This window comes from Passer domesticus, chromosome 4, assembly GCF_036417665.1.
Source record: "Passer domesticus isolate bPasDom1 chromosome 4, bPasDom1.hap1, whole genome shotgun sequence".
Taxonomy (NCBI): Eukaryota; Metazoa; Chordata; class Aves; order Passeriformes; family Passeridae; genus Passer; species Passer domesticus.
The window spans coordinates 61,545,093-61,561,313 of NC_087477.1; the positions used below are offsets into that span (position 1 = coordinate 61,545,093).

Consider the following 16,221-nt stretch of genomic DNA (forward strand, 5'->3'; position numbering starts at 1 on the left):
TCACAAAAGCAACAGTAATCAAGCATTGAAACAAACTAACAAAACATTATAGACTTAATAACACTTAATTTAGAGATGAATTTAAAATCTGGAATTCAAATAAGACTGAAACACGACAACTTAATGTATACTGTGACAGTACAATTCTATCATTACTAAAAAGGAATTACCTTGTGGTTTCCAGTGATTCCTTTCTCATAATGTGCCAGAGCATTAACATAATCACCCCTAAAAGAAAACTGGAAGTTACACAGACAAATATTTTTAATAGGAAGAGATGTTTGCCTTCCTACAACTTTATGCATGCATTATGCATGTATCTGTTCTGAAGTAGACATAATGGCTGCATAGAAGCTTGTGAAGTATGCGAGAGGTGGACAGTTACACAGAATTTCATGGCACTTCCTATGGACTTAATCAAGCTCTCAGTCAAAGAGGCAATTCCATCTCTCAATTCTGTTGGACAGGGACCAATAAATCTCCCTTGAAAGGCAGAAAATAGAATTCCCTAGAAATATCTTCAGAAATAATCTATCTGCAAAATACACCTGAATGGTCTCAGCTCTATTCAAGATTTTTCTGCAAGATAAATGAAGCTAATATTTGAAATTACTTATAATTTCTGCAACACAAAATCAAAGGCAATTTTTTTCCCCTGGAGTATATTCAGAACTCAAGTTCTATATGGTTGCATTGCTTTATCTGTGTCCTTTCCTCCCCTTCTGCAACCAGCAAGTGTCCTCTCTCAATGCCAGGTGTACTGCCAGGGGAGGAAGTTGTCCACAAACTATTAATAGGTAAGTTTTTCCTCTTGACTTAGATATTAAACAGACCAGGTTTCATCTGGGAAGAATTAACTACTAAATAGACTTTAAAATCATGTCAAATGGTTAACACCTTCTGTCTTTCAGGGATTTGCAGCCTTGAAATTTGACACACCTCTACCTAAATTATTTAAGAAACTAAAGACTTACAGATATTTAAAGAAAGACAGGCAAAAGGCATGGCTTTCATCCAATGTAAGAACTGTTAAATGGTTTCAACTTTCTCTATTTTCCAAGCACTTGCCTGCACCAAAGTATTTATTTAGTAGATGATATTATATTTGCCACTACCAGTGGCAAAGAACCTACATACACCAGAGTTAGGAACTATGATTTACTAACATGTCTCTAGCATGAAAGATTCCTTGTAAAACTCCTCTTCATCATACTAGAGCTGCAAGACCTCACCAAGTCCTCTCTCAGCAATGCAGTCATCTGAAATATCTCAATTCTGTGTTCTTCTATTGAGCATCAGTATTGGTTTACTATTCTTATACTACAGCCTTACAGGAGAACTTACATGAATTCAAGCTGCACTGCATATTCCTTTGATATGAAAGGGATTTGGTCCGGGGCCAGACGCTTGGCCAGCTGCAGTGCTCTGTCCCAGTGCTGCAAGTCTTTTCGCATCTATTAACAAAGAACAGTAACAGTTTCTGATACAAGTATCAAATTTGGACTTCTATTCTGAACTTTAAAGTATTCTAATAAATTATACAAATATTGAGTTAATATTCTAGAAAGATTCAGACAATTTGAGAGATGTTCATGATGAAGGAAGGTCTGTTAGGTTGACCCTGGAAATGAAAGGCCTGTCAGACTCACCTCAGTGCCAGGTAAAATTATGGAAAAGATTATTCTGGGAGTTATTGAAAAACACTTCAAGGACAACGCAGTCATTGGTCACAGCCAGCACGAATTCATGAGACTGAAGTCCTGCTTGACAAAGTTTATTTCCTTTTATTATAAGGTAACCCACCTAGCTGACTAAGGACAATCAATTGATGTAATCTTTTTGGCTTTCAATAAAGCTTTGAACGAGGTCTCTTAAAGAATGCGAAATGTCCAGCCCACAGCTGAATAAACACATCAGGGGATGGGCGAGCAACTGGGTCATGAGTCAGACACAAAAGGTTACAGTGAATGGGGAGACATCAGACAGGGGACTTGTCACTAGTGGGGTTCCACAGGGCTCCATCCTCAGCCCTGTGCTCTTCATGAATGAACATCTTAATAAATGACTTGGACTCAGGACCCAAAGGTATAATAAATAAATTTGCTGATGACACTAAATATGAAAGAGCTCTTGACTCCCTCAAAGGCAGGCAGGTCCTGCAGAGAAACCTTGCCAAATTAGAGGGCTGGGCACTCACCATCTGTACGAAGTTTAACAAGGGGTAGTGCTGGACTCTGCACCTGGGACAGAGCAACCCTGGATGTACAGAGAGATTGGGGAATGAGATACTGGAAAGGGTCCGGGGGGTCCTGGTCCATGACAACTTGAACATGAGCCAGCAGTGCCCTGGCAGCCAGGAGGGCCAACCCTGTCCTGGGGGGCATCAGGCACAGCATCACCAGCCAGACAAGGGAGGGGACTGTCCTGCTCTGCTCTGTGCTGGGGCAGCCTCATCTTGAATATTGTGTGCAGTTTTGGGCACCACAATATAAGAAGGCTCTAAAGCTGTTAGAGAGTGTCCAAAGGTGGCCAACAAAGATGGTGAAGGGCCTTGAGAGGAAGCCATATGAGAAGTGGCTGAGGTCACTTGGTCTGTTCAGCCTGGAGGAGACTGAGGGGAGACCTTGTCACAGTCTACAACTCCCTTGTGAGGGGATGAGGAGGGGCAGACACTGATGTTTTCTCTGTGGTGCCCAGATATGGGATCCAAGGGAACGGCCTGAAGCTGTGTCAGGGCAGTTTCACATTGGGTATCAATTCAAGAAAAAGTTTTTCACCCAGAGGGTATTTGGGCATTGGAACAGGCTCCCCAGGGCAGCAGTCACAGCACCAACCCTGACAGAGTTCCAGAAGCATTTGGACAGTAGTCTCAGGCATATGGTGTGACTCATGGGGTTCTCCTGTGCAGGGCCAGGAGCTGGACTCAATGATCCTTGTGGTTCCCTTCTAATTCAAGATAGTGTATGATTCCAGTCACACAATGGCAAGATCAAAACCATAAAAGGACAAAATTATCAGAAGCTAAAATTAATCTGGAAACAAAACCAGCAGAAAATAAACATATCTTAAACAAATACCTCAAGGGCAGCAATAGGACAGGAGGATGCCAGATACAAATCCTGAGCCAGATTAAAATCACTAGTAAACATTGCAAGATGTCCTGCTAAAAGGTTGTGGTCTTCTATTCCCTGTAGAAATACATAATAGGTGCAGAAGTAGTCCAAAAGAAAATAAATACTGTATAAATAACATAATCTAGTAAGAAAAATAAAGCAAACTAGTAAAACTAAATATCCTTACATTTTACAATGATGTGTATTGGATTCTAAGAACCAGAACAAGCCCTCATGTGCCACTACAGCTAACACTGTCTAAAACCAACAATTTGCAGAAGTATAATTTTAAGGTGCTATTTCACTTTTAGATGCATAGATCTGGTTTTATTTTTAAATTTTTAATAGCAGTCTTCAACATGTTCTCAAAAATAACAAAAGGAAATAAGAGCCTCCCAGTGCCTGAGACATGAATATATTCTGCTGTTCTCAAGCAAATGCAGAAAGAATTACTGTGCATTACAGTAGAGACTGCAACCACTTCAAGAGAAAACCAAGCGAACAGTCTGGAGTTTGGACACTTTATCCCCTATATTCCTTGAAAGCAACACAGTTTCTGTTTGAACAAAAACAACCCCTTCACCCTACAAAAACCCCCCAAGAATTCAGCAATTCTCGAAGAGGAATTAAATTGCCATATTTCCTAGATAAGACTTTATATTTTACCTTTACTTGCTCAAGTGACATCACCATCCCAGCATTACCAGATGTTCGATAAACACGGATTGCAAAATCCACCTCCATATGATGTAAGCAAGCTTTGGCCAGCTCATTCCAACAAGACTGGTCATTCAGAAGGCTGCAAACCTCCCATGCTTCAGAAAACCTACAGAAGATAAAACACATTTACAACTGTTTTAATTTTAGGTATTACTCACACTCAAAACTCCCTCTCAACATTTTTGTTTCTCTATTAGAGAAAACATAAAAACATTTGCTTCTAAGCCATGGAGAGAGAGATGCATCAGGAAGAAAGGAAAAATCCAAATGTGTACCTTACAGTTCTATTTCTCCTGTTTCTACCACACTTTTTCAGGAAACCATCTGCTTTCCCTACTCTGGCATTCTTTTCATTATACTGATTTTGCTTTGCTTCATTACAGTGGGAGAAGATCATGACAGAAGCACCCTCAGCCAGTTTCAGAGGAGCCATTGTCACAAAGTCCTGAATAAGTCTTGAAAAAAATGACTTTAGGCTTTTACTCAACACTGAAAAAAAAACCCAAACCCTTAATCATCACTAGGTCATTTACTTTGCTTGGTCTACCTGGAGAGCTATGTGAACTAACAGATCAATCTGATTTATCAATATTCAGCAGGACACTTTAAAATCACCAGGATATGCCATATTGAACTACAAGCACAGAAGAAAACAACTTATACAATATAATTAGGATGCAGATGTACCTTTTCAACATTAGAGTCTGAGTAAGCATTTGTCTCAGCATATCAGGTCCAAAGTCTTTCAAATTGCCAAGGAAACTGTGAGTACTTAAATAGATACTGTTTGTTTTCCCACTCGGAGTCTGACAAGTTAATTCTCCATTATACAACAACAAAGGTTTATGGGAATAGGGGACTTCCGTGCCACCTGCCAAAATAATCCTTGATCCTAGATTCAAAGATCAGGAAGAAAAAAAAAGATGTCTTGTAAAAATCCCTACATGGTAAAAAGTATAGCAAGCAGCTGAAAACATGAATATTTGCAGGACATTAATTCAGGGTCTGTAATTCTGGCAGTCAGCAGCAACTACACAAGCACACATCTTTCAGTAAATATACAGAATGTAAAGCTTCTAAACCAGTAAGGTCCTTTTCCAAACTTTGGTAGGTAAACTTCAATGTTTCTCTCTTGCAAATGTAGAAATGGCTACGTTTACAACTTTAACATTTTCAATGAATACAAGTTTTGTGACCCTGATGCAAGTTTTGTCACCCTGATCCTGACATTTTTCTCATGAATGCTTCAACATACAATTGAAGCACAATGTGTAACTTTCAGATGAAATTTTATAATAGCTAGAAGCTTATGGAGTTGAGACCAAAATGCCTTGAAGCCTTACAAAGAAACCTGCAAAGAAACTAGTTTTCTATACATAAGTTCAATCTTCTATACATAACTTCAAATCTTCTGTAGTACTATTTACTTCTATTTGTACTTTATTTAAGACAAAGGAAAAGTCAGAACATGTTTTACTTTAGTAACTAAGTAGTATAATCTTTAAGAACAACCTTTTTAAAGAGCTTATGGTACCTTGAATGGTATCCTTATGAAAAACGTAAGTGTATACTTTATCATCATCAAAAGCAACAAAAACACCTTTATCCATTGGCCAGTTTTCCCACAGGATTCCTTTAATGGTTGGTGAGAAGTTTGGAATCTCATATACTCTGTCATTTACCTACATGTAATGCAAAAGTAAAATTACTACCAAGTGACTAAGGTGAGAAACAAAATATTCATCCCAGCTGTGATTAAAAATTTTAAAAATAAGTAGTGCTGAAATACGAAAATTGTTTTAAGAAAAAGTTTCCTTATAAGTAGTGATTCTGAATAACACAAGAATTTAAATATGAAGTGGAGAAAATACACATTATATAAATGATATTTACTATTTTTTAAAAAAAGGTATGGAGAGGGGAAGTGAAACACGAGTAAATTATCTGTATTTAAATAAATACACAAACACATATATTTTTGAAAATTACCGATCAGGAACTTAGTATAATTAAATTGTCCTGATCTAGTATGACAGATTTTATTTCCTTACATTAACCATTAAATTATCTTCAAGTTTCCTTGACAATTTCTTCTGGCACCATACATGCTGGAGTGCCAAAATCATCTTCATTTTCCAACAAAAACACTACATAACTGAAGAGCCTGCTTGTACATATATTGTATTGGTATCCCACACAAACTTACTGGACAATAGACAAAGCCATCACTTTTGTCATCTATGAAAGCCATTCTGGTTCCATTGGGATCTGGAAAAATCTTTCTCACACTGACAGGATGTCGATATTCATTCACATATTGCCAGTCTTCAATGAAGAAATAATGAATAACTCCAGTCTAACGAGAAATAGTAGAAAATGTTAATAATTACATCAGTAAGAGGCAAGCAGGTAATTAGTTTGGCTGTAGTGTCTTTCATCTTAGAGTACCAAGTGTTAAAAAAAAGTACTTCTAAGTGGGTTTTTTTGCTTCATACTCACACTCTGTTTTGGGTAAGACAGGAAAAACTTTTGGGGGACAAAGAAAGGATTTGGGAGGTTTCAGGGGTTTTCTGTTGGTTTTGATATTTATCTCTCTCTGCTTTGTGGAGACATCTGTGCAGTCCTCTAAACAAATGAAATGTCTGTCTCATTGCTGAGAGAAGCCTAACCTTCAAAAACAGCTGTAAAATTTGCTTCCAAGGAAGAACCACACATTCTTAAGAAGAGAGATACCTAACTCAGGGAATAAAAGCAATCAAACTGATTTGTGATTAAAGATATATTTTTTAAAAATGTGGCTTGTGACATCAATGGTAGTATTTGGACACATCAGATTGATTGGTTGCAAATTTAGTACTTCAAATTCACCAGCACCAGTTTAGGTACTGAGAAGGTGAGAAAAGCCTCATCTGCTATAAAATCACTCAAGTTATTAAACCAGTTATTAAACCAGGGACAGTGGTTCTCCCTTTCCTCTGTAAGGTCAGTACAACAATCGATACCACAAAGAGCATGATACTACAATGCCAAATGTGTCCTGTATTTCCAGTGTCAGAAAATATTAAAAGGACAAAAAAACTACCCGCATACACAAAAATATCTCCAGAAAAATCCATACATATATCCACATCCTTTTTCAGTATCCTCCTTAATTCCTATCCTTGTTGAAACATGTAAAAAGAATTGTGTTTTGAAAAAGGCTCCAGTAGCAAATCAAGGCTTTAATTTATGCTACGACATTTGTATACATCAGTACCTTTTTGTCCACATTTTTCACATCACCACCTAAATCAACAAATTTGCAAGGAAAGTGCTATGTTTTTACTTATATCTGGAAGACATTTTGATTGCTAACCCTCTCACTAATGCAACAGAATTAAGTCCTGCTATTAAAAGCAATGTTTTGCAACAAACACTAGTAAAAGCAAAATTTAACCTTCCTGCCAATGCACATCATATAAATGCAACAGTAAAGGAAGCTGGATGCAATTTTGACTGTATTTGCTCAAAGTTCTTGTATAAAAAATAATCCACTCTAAAGTTCACAGATGCACTTTTTATTTTGCTAAAAGCATGAACAGTAATAAAAAAAATCCAAACAGAAATATATTCCATCTAAAAAGATCCTTTATAAGAAGTAATACTCACATCTGTACCATATATGAGGAAGTCACTAGTTAAGGCATGGCACAAAATTCGGTATTTATCATCATCTGCTGGGAAAAGTCGAGTTTCTCGTTCTTCCTGAGCACCCAAACCCTCACTTTCTATCTAAATATAAAGAACAGAATGAACTGAAAATCTCCACTGTTAACAATAGGGTATCATAGTGTTGCTTGTATCAATCTGTAAGAAAATGAGATGAAAAAGAACTTGCATATGCATCCCTTAAGAAACTAGCATCTGCTTCTGTCACATTACCAGAGACCTTTAAAACAAAACTTGTTAAATAGCTGACAAGAAAACATTTTTCTTCACCGCTTCTAGTGTAGGTTGTATTTCTAAGCCTACAGAAACTCAGCTCTCTATTTTACTTATCCAGCAAAACTATTCTGAAGAATTTCTAATTTTTATCTCCATTAACTGAATATAATTCCATTTTATTTGATTTTTAATATTACAATAACTTGCTCAGCTTATATCAACTCATTAGTTTAACACTGGCAATTCAAATTGCCAGAGCTCTTACCATATGCAGCTGGACTTTACCCTCAAAGAGAGCAGCAGCATAATCAGAATTAAGGTGCATACTTGCTACTGTCCCCAGGTACTCCACATCTTTAAGCTTTTTTACATCTAAAAGATTCAAACAGAAAAGATAAGGTAAAAATATTTTGATTTTGTACAGGTCTTCACTTAACTAAATTTGCAGCTGAGGAAGCAAATTTGAAAATCTCACAATTAAACAGAGGGGACAAGGCACACATAAAGAGACTTGCTTCTTAGCAGTCAGAGAACTGGTTACAAACTATGAAAGAAACTATTTTCCTATGCAACTCTGACTAGTATTGTTACAGTTTTATTTAATTTACTGTTACTGAAAAAAAGGGATGCTTAGAAAAACATGAAAGTTTGAAATCTGCCATCTAAAATTTGCACGTGGCATAACCAAATTTTTCTTATCCCATACAAACAACATGAAGATCTGCCAAACTGAAAATTTAAACTCCCTGATCATAGTTCCTAGGAACTTTGCCAGACTTAGTACTTTAAGACACAGATATATAATGTGTCAAAGGCCTGAAGTCCTTCACTGATTAACAAGATAGATGTGAAAAAAACAAGTAAGCAACAGTCTACATTTCATGACCAATACTTCAAATCTCAAATGAGAAGTTTTATTTCCATTATTTACAGTGCCTTGCCATAACTGCTTCAGCCTGCGAAAATCATTATCCCATCCTAGCAGGACAATTAGCAACTCAAGTTTTTATTGTACAACATGGAATGTCCAGAACTGCTAAACACAATACTAAATTAATACAATAAAATATAGAGTGCTGCATTAGTTTTAAGAGAACAAAATTTATACTTACTATTCTCTCCAAGTGCATAAAACCAAGCCCGATTGTTCATTCCTACAGCCAAATGATAAACACCAATAGCGACAAAACTGGGTTCCACTTCAACAGAAACTGTGACTGGTAGCTCCTGTAAGAAAAAAAACCAAAATAATACAATTTTCATCCTCTTTTAATACTTACTTTAATAACATCTCCATCAAGTTTAAAAGGAAGAGGTTATCATACGCTTTCCACATGATTTGCTATGGTGACTTCAAGCAGAGAAGTGAGGTATGCAATCCGTGTACTGCAAGCATCTCCAAGGATTGGAAGCTTTGTCAAGAAAACATGGAGGGATCCTCTTCGTGTAGATACTGCCAACAGCTGTCCATCATCTGTCCAAGCCATCTGATCTACACCTAAAATATTCACAAGTTGTTGTAAAAAAATATAGTTCTTTAACTACTGTAACCAACAAGCAATTATTTTGCTCTTAACTGTGAAAATTGTAGTAATTAATACCTAGAATAAATGTACCAAAGCTAACCTATTAATACAATTCCAAGATCAATTAGAATCAGTCAACTCAAACACAATTAATATAGCATTTTCCCAAGAGTGAAGACTTCACAAAATCAGAGAGTGATGTGAGCTGGAAGGGACCTTAAAGGCCATCTAGGTGCAACCCACCTTCCACCAGGCCAGATTACAGATCTGTTACAAAACTGATCAACACTCTTCCTCTTTTCAACACTGTAAAGAGCACATTCAGTTCAAGCAGCACATTCAAAGTGATCCATAATACTGGAAGTAGCTGAGCAGAATTCAATCTTATTCCCCTTACTGCCAAATCAGTAAGTACTAAACACAGAACTGCTGTTTGTTCCTCAGTGTCTGAAAATGCTATCCAGAACACTATACTCTAACAGACTAATACCAATATTCCAAGGGAGACAGGGAACTGTGCTGAAAATATCCTACACTTCTTAAAAAGAAAAAAAATCAAAAAAGGAAGGTTTTCAGAAATAAAAGTGCTGGAGGCAACCAGCTACTTGACAATAACTGAAGCATTTACAAACACTACATGAGGAGATAAGAATGGAAACTCACTACTCAAGAAAATGGTTTTGTAACACTGTTCTGGAAGCCACAGGCACAAGTCCTGTACATCAGGACAAAAACAGATCAAATATCAATGTTAAAACAAGACATGCAAAAAAGCACCCCAAAAAATCATGGAAAGAAGCAGAAACCAGTTAAGTGTATTATTGTAATAATCTGAATACACTGCAACAGATTCAAAAACACACAACACTAAATGATCAAATATTCTGAGAGCTGTATTTCTCTATACTTTGAATAGGTAAAATATGCTCCCATTTTGCTACAGGTCACCTAATAAATACAAACTGGGAAAGCAGGAGTTTTTGAAAAATTCAGTATTTACACAGTTTTTCCAACAGCAGTACTTTCACTCCATGAACAAAGACACTGTCAAAATTCCAGTTTACTTAATTTGAAAAGTCTTCTATCCCTATGGAGAAAGTTAACATACCTTTGTTTTCATCATCCAAGTTTATTATGGCATACATTTCTCTCATATCTGTCAGATCATGGATTTTGATGCTAAAACAAAAATAAAGAGTCAGTCATTCCCACCAATCTAAACCTCAGTCATCATTAACTGAAAGAAACCCAGTCAAATCAAGACAGCCTAATGGAGCAAAAAGTAGAACACAAATGCAAAATGTCTTCAATTTCCTAAAAAACAACACATTATTATCCATCACTGTAAATAGTGTATCACTGTATCACAGTACAAAAATATTTGCTCAGAGAACGAAAATTTGAGGAAAAGGCACAAAGCCAATTTGAAAGAATTGAGGGTTAGGGAACATAGACTGTTATTCCATTTTGATCTGTTAGAGCATTTTAGTTTTAAAAGACATTACTGATGGACACACAGGGCTTGCAACATGGATGCAAAAAATACTTTCAATCCAGCTGGATATAAAAGGGACAGAGTGAGAGTTTACTTATGCTGTCATGTCACTCAATGCAAGTTAAACCCCTCCTTAAAGAAATAACCTTGTACAACAGCTCAAGTGCTTGAAGTTGCACCATGTTTTGCTCACAGTTATACCACTCTTGATGTGAAAGTGTCATAAATCAGCAGTTGGTCCTACACAGAGCTGGGAACAGAGAGAACAGTTGGACTCCTACTATGACACAAGTCCTCTTTTGCTGAAGAATTCAAATATCATAGAATCAGGGATTAGCAGATGAGGAGCTAAAAGAGCTGTTCTATCATATGCACAAAACATTTTGGAAAAACTCCAGTGTATTTAATTCCAGTCATTTATTTCCTTAATTGTTCACACTTTTCAACTCTTGTCTAGACTGCAGGTAAGACCAAACACTGGAGAGGATGATATCAGGTATCAACATACTCAGTGCAGATTTAAATTATTTTTTCTCCTGCTGTTAAGCAGATGTTTATGTTTAATCAATAATTCTCAGTAAAGAAGTTTGGACTTTCTTGTTGCCAAGCAACATAACAGAAAAATAATTAATCAAAAGGAAAAATACATACTAAATTTTATTTCTTTTTTGTTTACAATTAATGATATTAATTACAGTTGCAGAGATTTTTGTCAATAATAGCTTCTCCTAGCTCTAGGAAGTGCAGCAGTTCCACAGAGCCATTAATCTTACCTTTTCTAAATTCACTTCTCAGGGAGCCTTGAAGCCTTAGGAAGCAGAGTGTGAATGCCCAGTAGCTCCAGTCCTGAGAGATTAATTCTATTCTTTATGTATAAAACCACCACTTACCAATTGTCTCCACATGATGCAGCTTTGTTTAATGACTGTGATATAGCAATGCTGCTTAGATTATCCTTATGATTATGAGCTTGAAAGACTTCTTGTCCTATTTCACGAATGTGTGTAGAAATGACTACAAAACACCCTTGTGAGAAACCAATCATAATATAGCCATCACCATACCTGTTACAAAAAAACAACAGTTTAGGAAAGAGATCTATTAATGCAATATGCAAAAAGCATTTTCTTTCAGACTGCTGTGGTACAGTCAATGCCTCTCAGTAACAGAAAAAATAAACAAATTATGGGAATTTATATATCTCATGTTGAACCACATAATATAAAATAGGTTAAGGGGAAACTATCAAAGGTCCCTAAAGGACAGAATCATGTCTGTGCCCAGATGCCTTGTAAGTCATCTTTATTGTCTCCTGTTTTCTATAATGCCACTTTATTTTCAGCAAGCTGAACACCTGGCAGTGATGTCAGGAGAAAGATTTCTGGTATCTTCATTGAAATAAGAATACAAGAAGATGGCAACTTTCATTTCAAGGTTCTGGCCTATGTGGTCCCATCAAAGACATGTCAAAACAATAATGCCAGTCACTGTGTCCTTAAGGGCACTGCAAACACAGTGGAAGTACCAAAGCATCAAATTTGTGAATATTCTATTTACTTTTCATAGTATCAAGTAGAAGTAAAGAGGTTAAGGCACAAATAATTAGAGCATGTGAAGATGAATTCAAACAATATCTCATTAGCTGAACTGCAAGAAAAATCATTGCAAGGGAAACAGCCCAGGTACACCTTGTTACACATGGTCATAAACTAACAAGCATATAGCTTCAGGAGTTTTTAGAGTTGTAGTGTAAAGGGATGTCAATTCCATGTTGACTGAACGGGCATTAAACCGTAATGATTCGAAGATACAGAAATAGTACAGCTACTTTTTGGTACAGATCTGAAACTTCTAGCTTAGGTTTTCTTCATAGGAACCCGAACAATGGTATTGCACAATAAGAAGGCTACAAGAACTTTGCACAGATTTGCAACCCAACAAACTAGCTGAAGGACACAATTCCACCCCTAGCTCCTCCATCAGTTACTCATCCAAACAGAAAACAAGCCATAAATCCATTTAATCTTCTGTCAAGACAGCAACATATTTTTGTTTAAAGCTGAGCATCTCAACAGTGATTCTGTTGGAATATACTGTTTTTATAGCTATTGAATCATCAAGTAGAACAATTAGAAAATGTAGACTACCCTGTGTTTGGAAAAGAATTACTGAAAAGTCTACAATACAGCCAAGAAAAATCCAGTCTGAGCATGGGATAGATGATTTTGTTTCTAGCATTTATCAGAAGTACTTGGAAAATACTCAACTTCTTAACACTAGAATAATTAATTAAGAAAGTTTTGCTCACCATTTGTAGCTTACAATACTGCCATAAGGCTGCTGAAATTTCAGATCAATTGGGTTATCAGGATCATTCAAATTAAAAAGGAAGAGAGTCTTCTTGCCAACAACTACACTGACCTGCCAATGAATGAAAAGAAAAATTAACATGAGAAGAATGGCATAACTTTAAAGCACGGCTCTATATTTTCACTAAAAGATGAGAGCTAGGAATTTGAATAATCCTTAAGAATCCCATTGATCTGAATTCTGAATCTCCATCAACAGTAGAAGAGATTTTCAGGACGTTCCCCTTCATGAGCCAGTGGTTCACAAGTCTAAATGCAAGCTCAGCAGAACACACATCTCAAATTCAAGACTTCCTCCTACAGAAGTCAGCTCCATTTCCTCAGAAGAAAAGGTCACATGGAGTTAACCTGTTAGATTATTCCCACTTGAACTACAGTATTTTGTAGTGACTTCTTACTGTGCTTTCCCTGGTTGATACTCTTTCATCAGTCTTCATAACTGAGAACTGCATGTCACTGGGATCTGAGCTGATTGAGGTCTGCAAGAAAGAAGTGCAGATTGAGAAATCAACAGTTAATGTAGCCCATACTGATGATAAATAATTGCATTATTTCTGCCACGTATAATTTTGCATGAGGACAGACAGCAAAAGCAAGAAAATAACTGGAGAAGACATGACCTCAGTTTGGGTCTTAATGACATGTTAGCATAAAATATACTGAAAAAAGAAAAGCTCCTGGTCCTTGAAAGCCCTGGGATTCAAAAGGCACAAGATCCCATAGGTCCCAGCTTTCCTGGAAACCAGGAGTACATCTTAAAATCAAATGTCCATTATAAATACTACCTGTCTTATAGTATCCCCTTCCTGATTGCTTATAGTAATCATTCTGTCTTCACCTCCTAAAGCAAGGAGGTTTTCAGTACTCCAACAGCCACAAGTAATCCTCCTAGTGTGTTTACCTGGAAAAGAAAAAAACCTATACAACACAAATCAAACACAACCACAAAAAAAAATATTGTCAGAATGTGAAACAGCCTGTCAGCGCAAGAGCCCTGTTTATAAAAATCTGCTCTCAGATGGAAGTTTTTTGACTTTATATGAAACAGCACAGCCCTTGTTCTTCCATTTCTTTGCACCACATTTCTGGGAAATGTGTTACATCCTTAGCCTTTATACCCAGAGGTACTCTAAGCAGGTAAGAAAGAGTAACTTAGCAAATGAACAACCACACAATTCCTTTGCAAGAAAGGTAACACAAGTTCCCCAGGAAGCAGTAAGGCAGTGTTAGGTATTTGTGTGTATGTATACATACATACATACATATATATATATATAAACTTAGTATTCTCTAAAAATACTCTCCTGAGTACACCAAAGTAGAAGGTGCAAGCTGAGTATGAGCACATTTTTACCTGCATGTTCACACAGAGAACTGGAAAGGAAACTAGTTATATTAGCAAAATTCCACTTTCACATGTGGCAGAGTAGTTTCAAAGCAGTCCATACCAAGAACAGAAATCTTGCGAGACGTCTGACGGTTATATATGAGTAAGTTTCCCTTTGTTGTTCCAACAGCAAGTAAAGCTCCAACTCGAGACCATAACAAGAAAGACATTGCATCCCTAAAACAAAGAAAAAAATTACTTTGTATAGCAGAGATTCCTTTCATGTGTTCACACATTAAAAATAAATTAAATCAATTTTACATTTGTCTTCAATTTCTATGAGTCATACAGACCAAGGAGAACTTTCAAATTAAGCAAATGTTCTCGACCAATATCAGAATTATCTAAGTATGCAGAAGATAGTAAAAGTAATAAAATTTTTATTAGGCAATGTAACATGACTTGTACTAATAAAAATGGGTCTGCAAACATCAACAGTCTTTGATGGAACCACTGCTAATTTTCCAGTCGCTTTTTGTATTGTTTTTTGTTTGTTCTTCAATAACCCTATGCATTTAGCCAACTCAAAAGCAAGTAGGTCTGGTTCTAGTCAATGCAATAAAGAAGTTAGGAAGATCTATTTTAACTTGAACTTTCAGATAGAGCAAGGCCATTTTGGTGTATAATTAAGGCTATACAGATACTATATATGATGTAAAAAAATCAAGTGCCCCTTAAGCAAAAAAACCTATAAACCAGAATTTTCTAATTAGTGCAGTCTCTCCCAGCCTTTTAAGTTTCAGTCTAGGCATGCAACAGAAATTTGAAATACTGACATGTGAAATGACCTCCAAAATATTTGGTTTGCATATAAGGGTACTTTTCTAATTTCAAAAAGGGAAGGATATCAGAAAAGCCCCATTATCACACTGTTTATGTCTTGGTGCTTGTTCTGCTTAAACAGAACTTTTTTTGTGACAAAAAATGGATCAGGGACTTACATTGATATATAATGTCCTAGCAAGACTGCCTCCAGTAAGCAATTTACCTCCAGTATTAGAAAGAAAGATCATGAAGGAACTACAATTTACTGCAGACCATTCTGTACCTTCTAAGCTCTTTTTTGCTTGCATACTGGCAGGTTACTCTTCTCCCCATAGTATTTGTTCACACATGAAAATGGTACAATATGGTCTGTTCATTCCCTCAATATAATATGTGTATAACATACATCTTAACAAACATAGGAAAGAGTTGTTTCCACTCTCTCTCCTACAGGAAGAATGTTTATGTAGAATGCAAGAGTTTAGTGGAATAGACTCAAAGAAGCCAGAAGTTCAATTGTTAAACCAAGCTTATCTATTAACCCAAAGCTTGATGGTTATGCAGACACCAGAAGAGTCTAAAGTCTGTGGCCAAATTCAGAAAGGTAAGGCTTTGAACCTCAGATATCTCCTTTCATCCTAAACTAGTCTACTTTGTGAATAGCATTTTAGCCCCCTTATTAATCTAAGGGGAAAAAAATTCTTAGCACCACTGATATCACTTCCTGTACTTTTAAGCTCCCTTTAGCTGGTGTGAAAGACTTAGGAGAAAGAGTAGCAAGTGTAGATACATGAAAAATTCACCCATCCTTGTTGCTACCACAAAGTCGAAACATTGAAGAGAAGTTCTCTAGAGACAACAGCACTGCTGACACTCAAAAATTAAACAAACACCCTGCAACCCCCAAAATCCCCATCCACAA

The 16,221-nt window shown here is 36.5% G+C and overlaps 1 protein-coding gene across 3 annotated transcripts in view; it reads right to left on the bottom strand.

Annotated features, from left to right (window-relative positions):
- WDR19 (WD repeat domain 19) overlaps positions 1–16,221 on the bottom strand; it is a 40,915-nt gene that overhangs the window by 21,070 nt on the left and 3,624 nt on the right. For all 3 annotated transcript variants that reach the window (XM_064418384.1, XM_064418385.1, XM_064418381.1), the window contains exons 5-21: positions 14,596–14,711; positions 13,933–14,048; positions 13,546–13,626; positions 13,087–13,199; positions 11,669–11,842; positions 10,392–10,462; positions 9,083–9,255; positions 8,870–8,984; positions 8,023–8,129; positions 7,482–7,604; positions 6,040–6,189; positions 5,368–5,515; positions 4,521–4,725; positions 3,780–3,939; positions 3,078–3,188; positions 1,345–1,454; positions 171–228 (exon numbers count right to left, since the gene is read on the bottom strand). In XM_064418384.1, the coding sequence (XP_064274454.1) occupies positions 171–228; positions 1,345–1,454; positions 3,078–3,188; positions 3,780–3,939; positions 4,521–4,725; positions 5,368–5,515; positions 6,040–6,189; positions 7,482–7,604; positions 8,023–8,129; positions 8,870–8,984; positions 9,083–9,255; positions 10,392–10,462; positions 11,669–11,842; positions 13,087–13,199; positions 13,546–13,626; positions 13,933–14,048; positions 14,596–14,711 (2,131 nt within the window). The remainder of the gene's footprint in view (positions 1–170; positions 229–1,344; positions 1,455–3,077; positions 3,189–3,779; positions 3,940–4,520; positions 4,726–5,367; positions 5,516–6,039; positions 6,190–7,481; positions 7,605–8,022; positions 8,130–8,869; positions 8,985–9,082; positions 9,256–10,391; positions 10,463–11,668; positions 11,843–13,086; positions 13,200–13,545; positions 13,627–13,932; positions 14,049–14,595; positions 14,712–16,221) is intronic.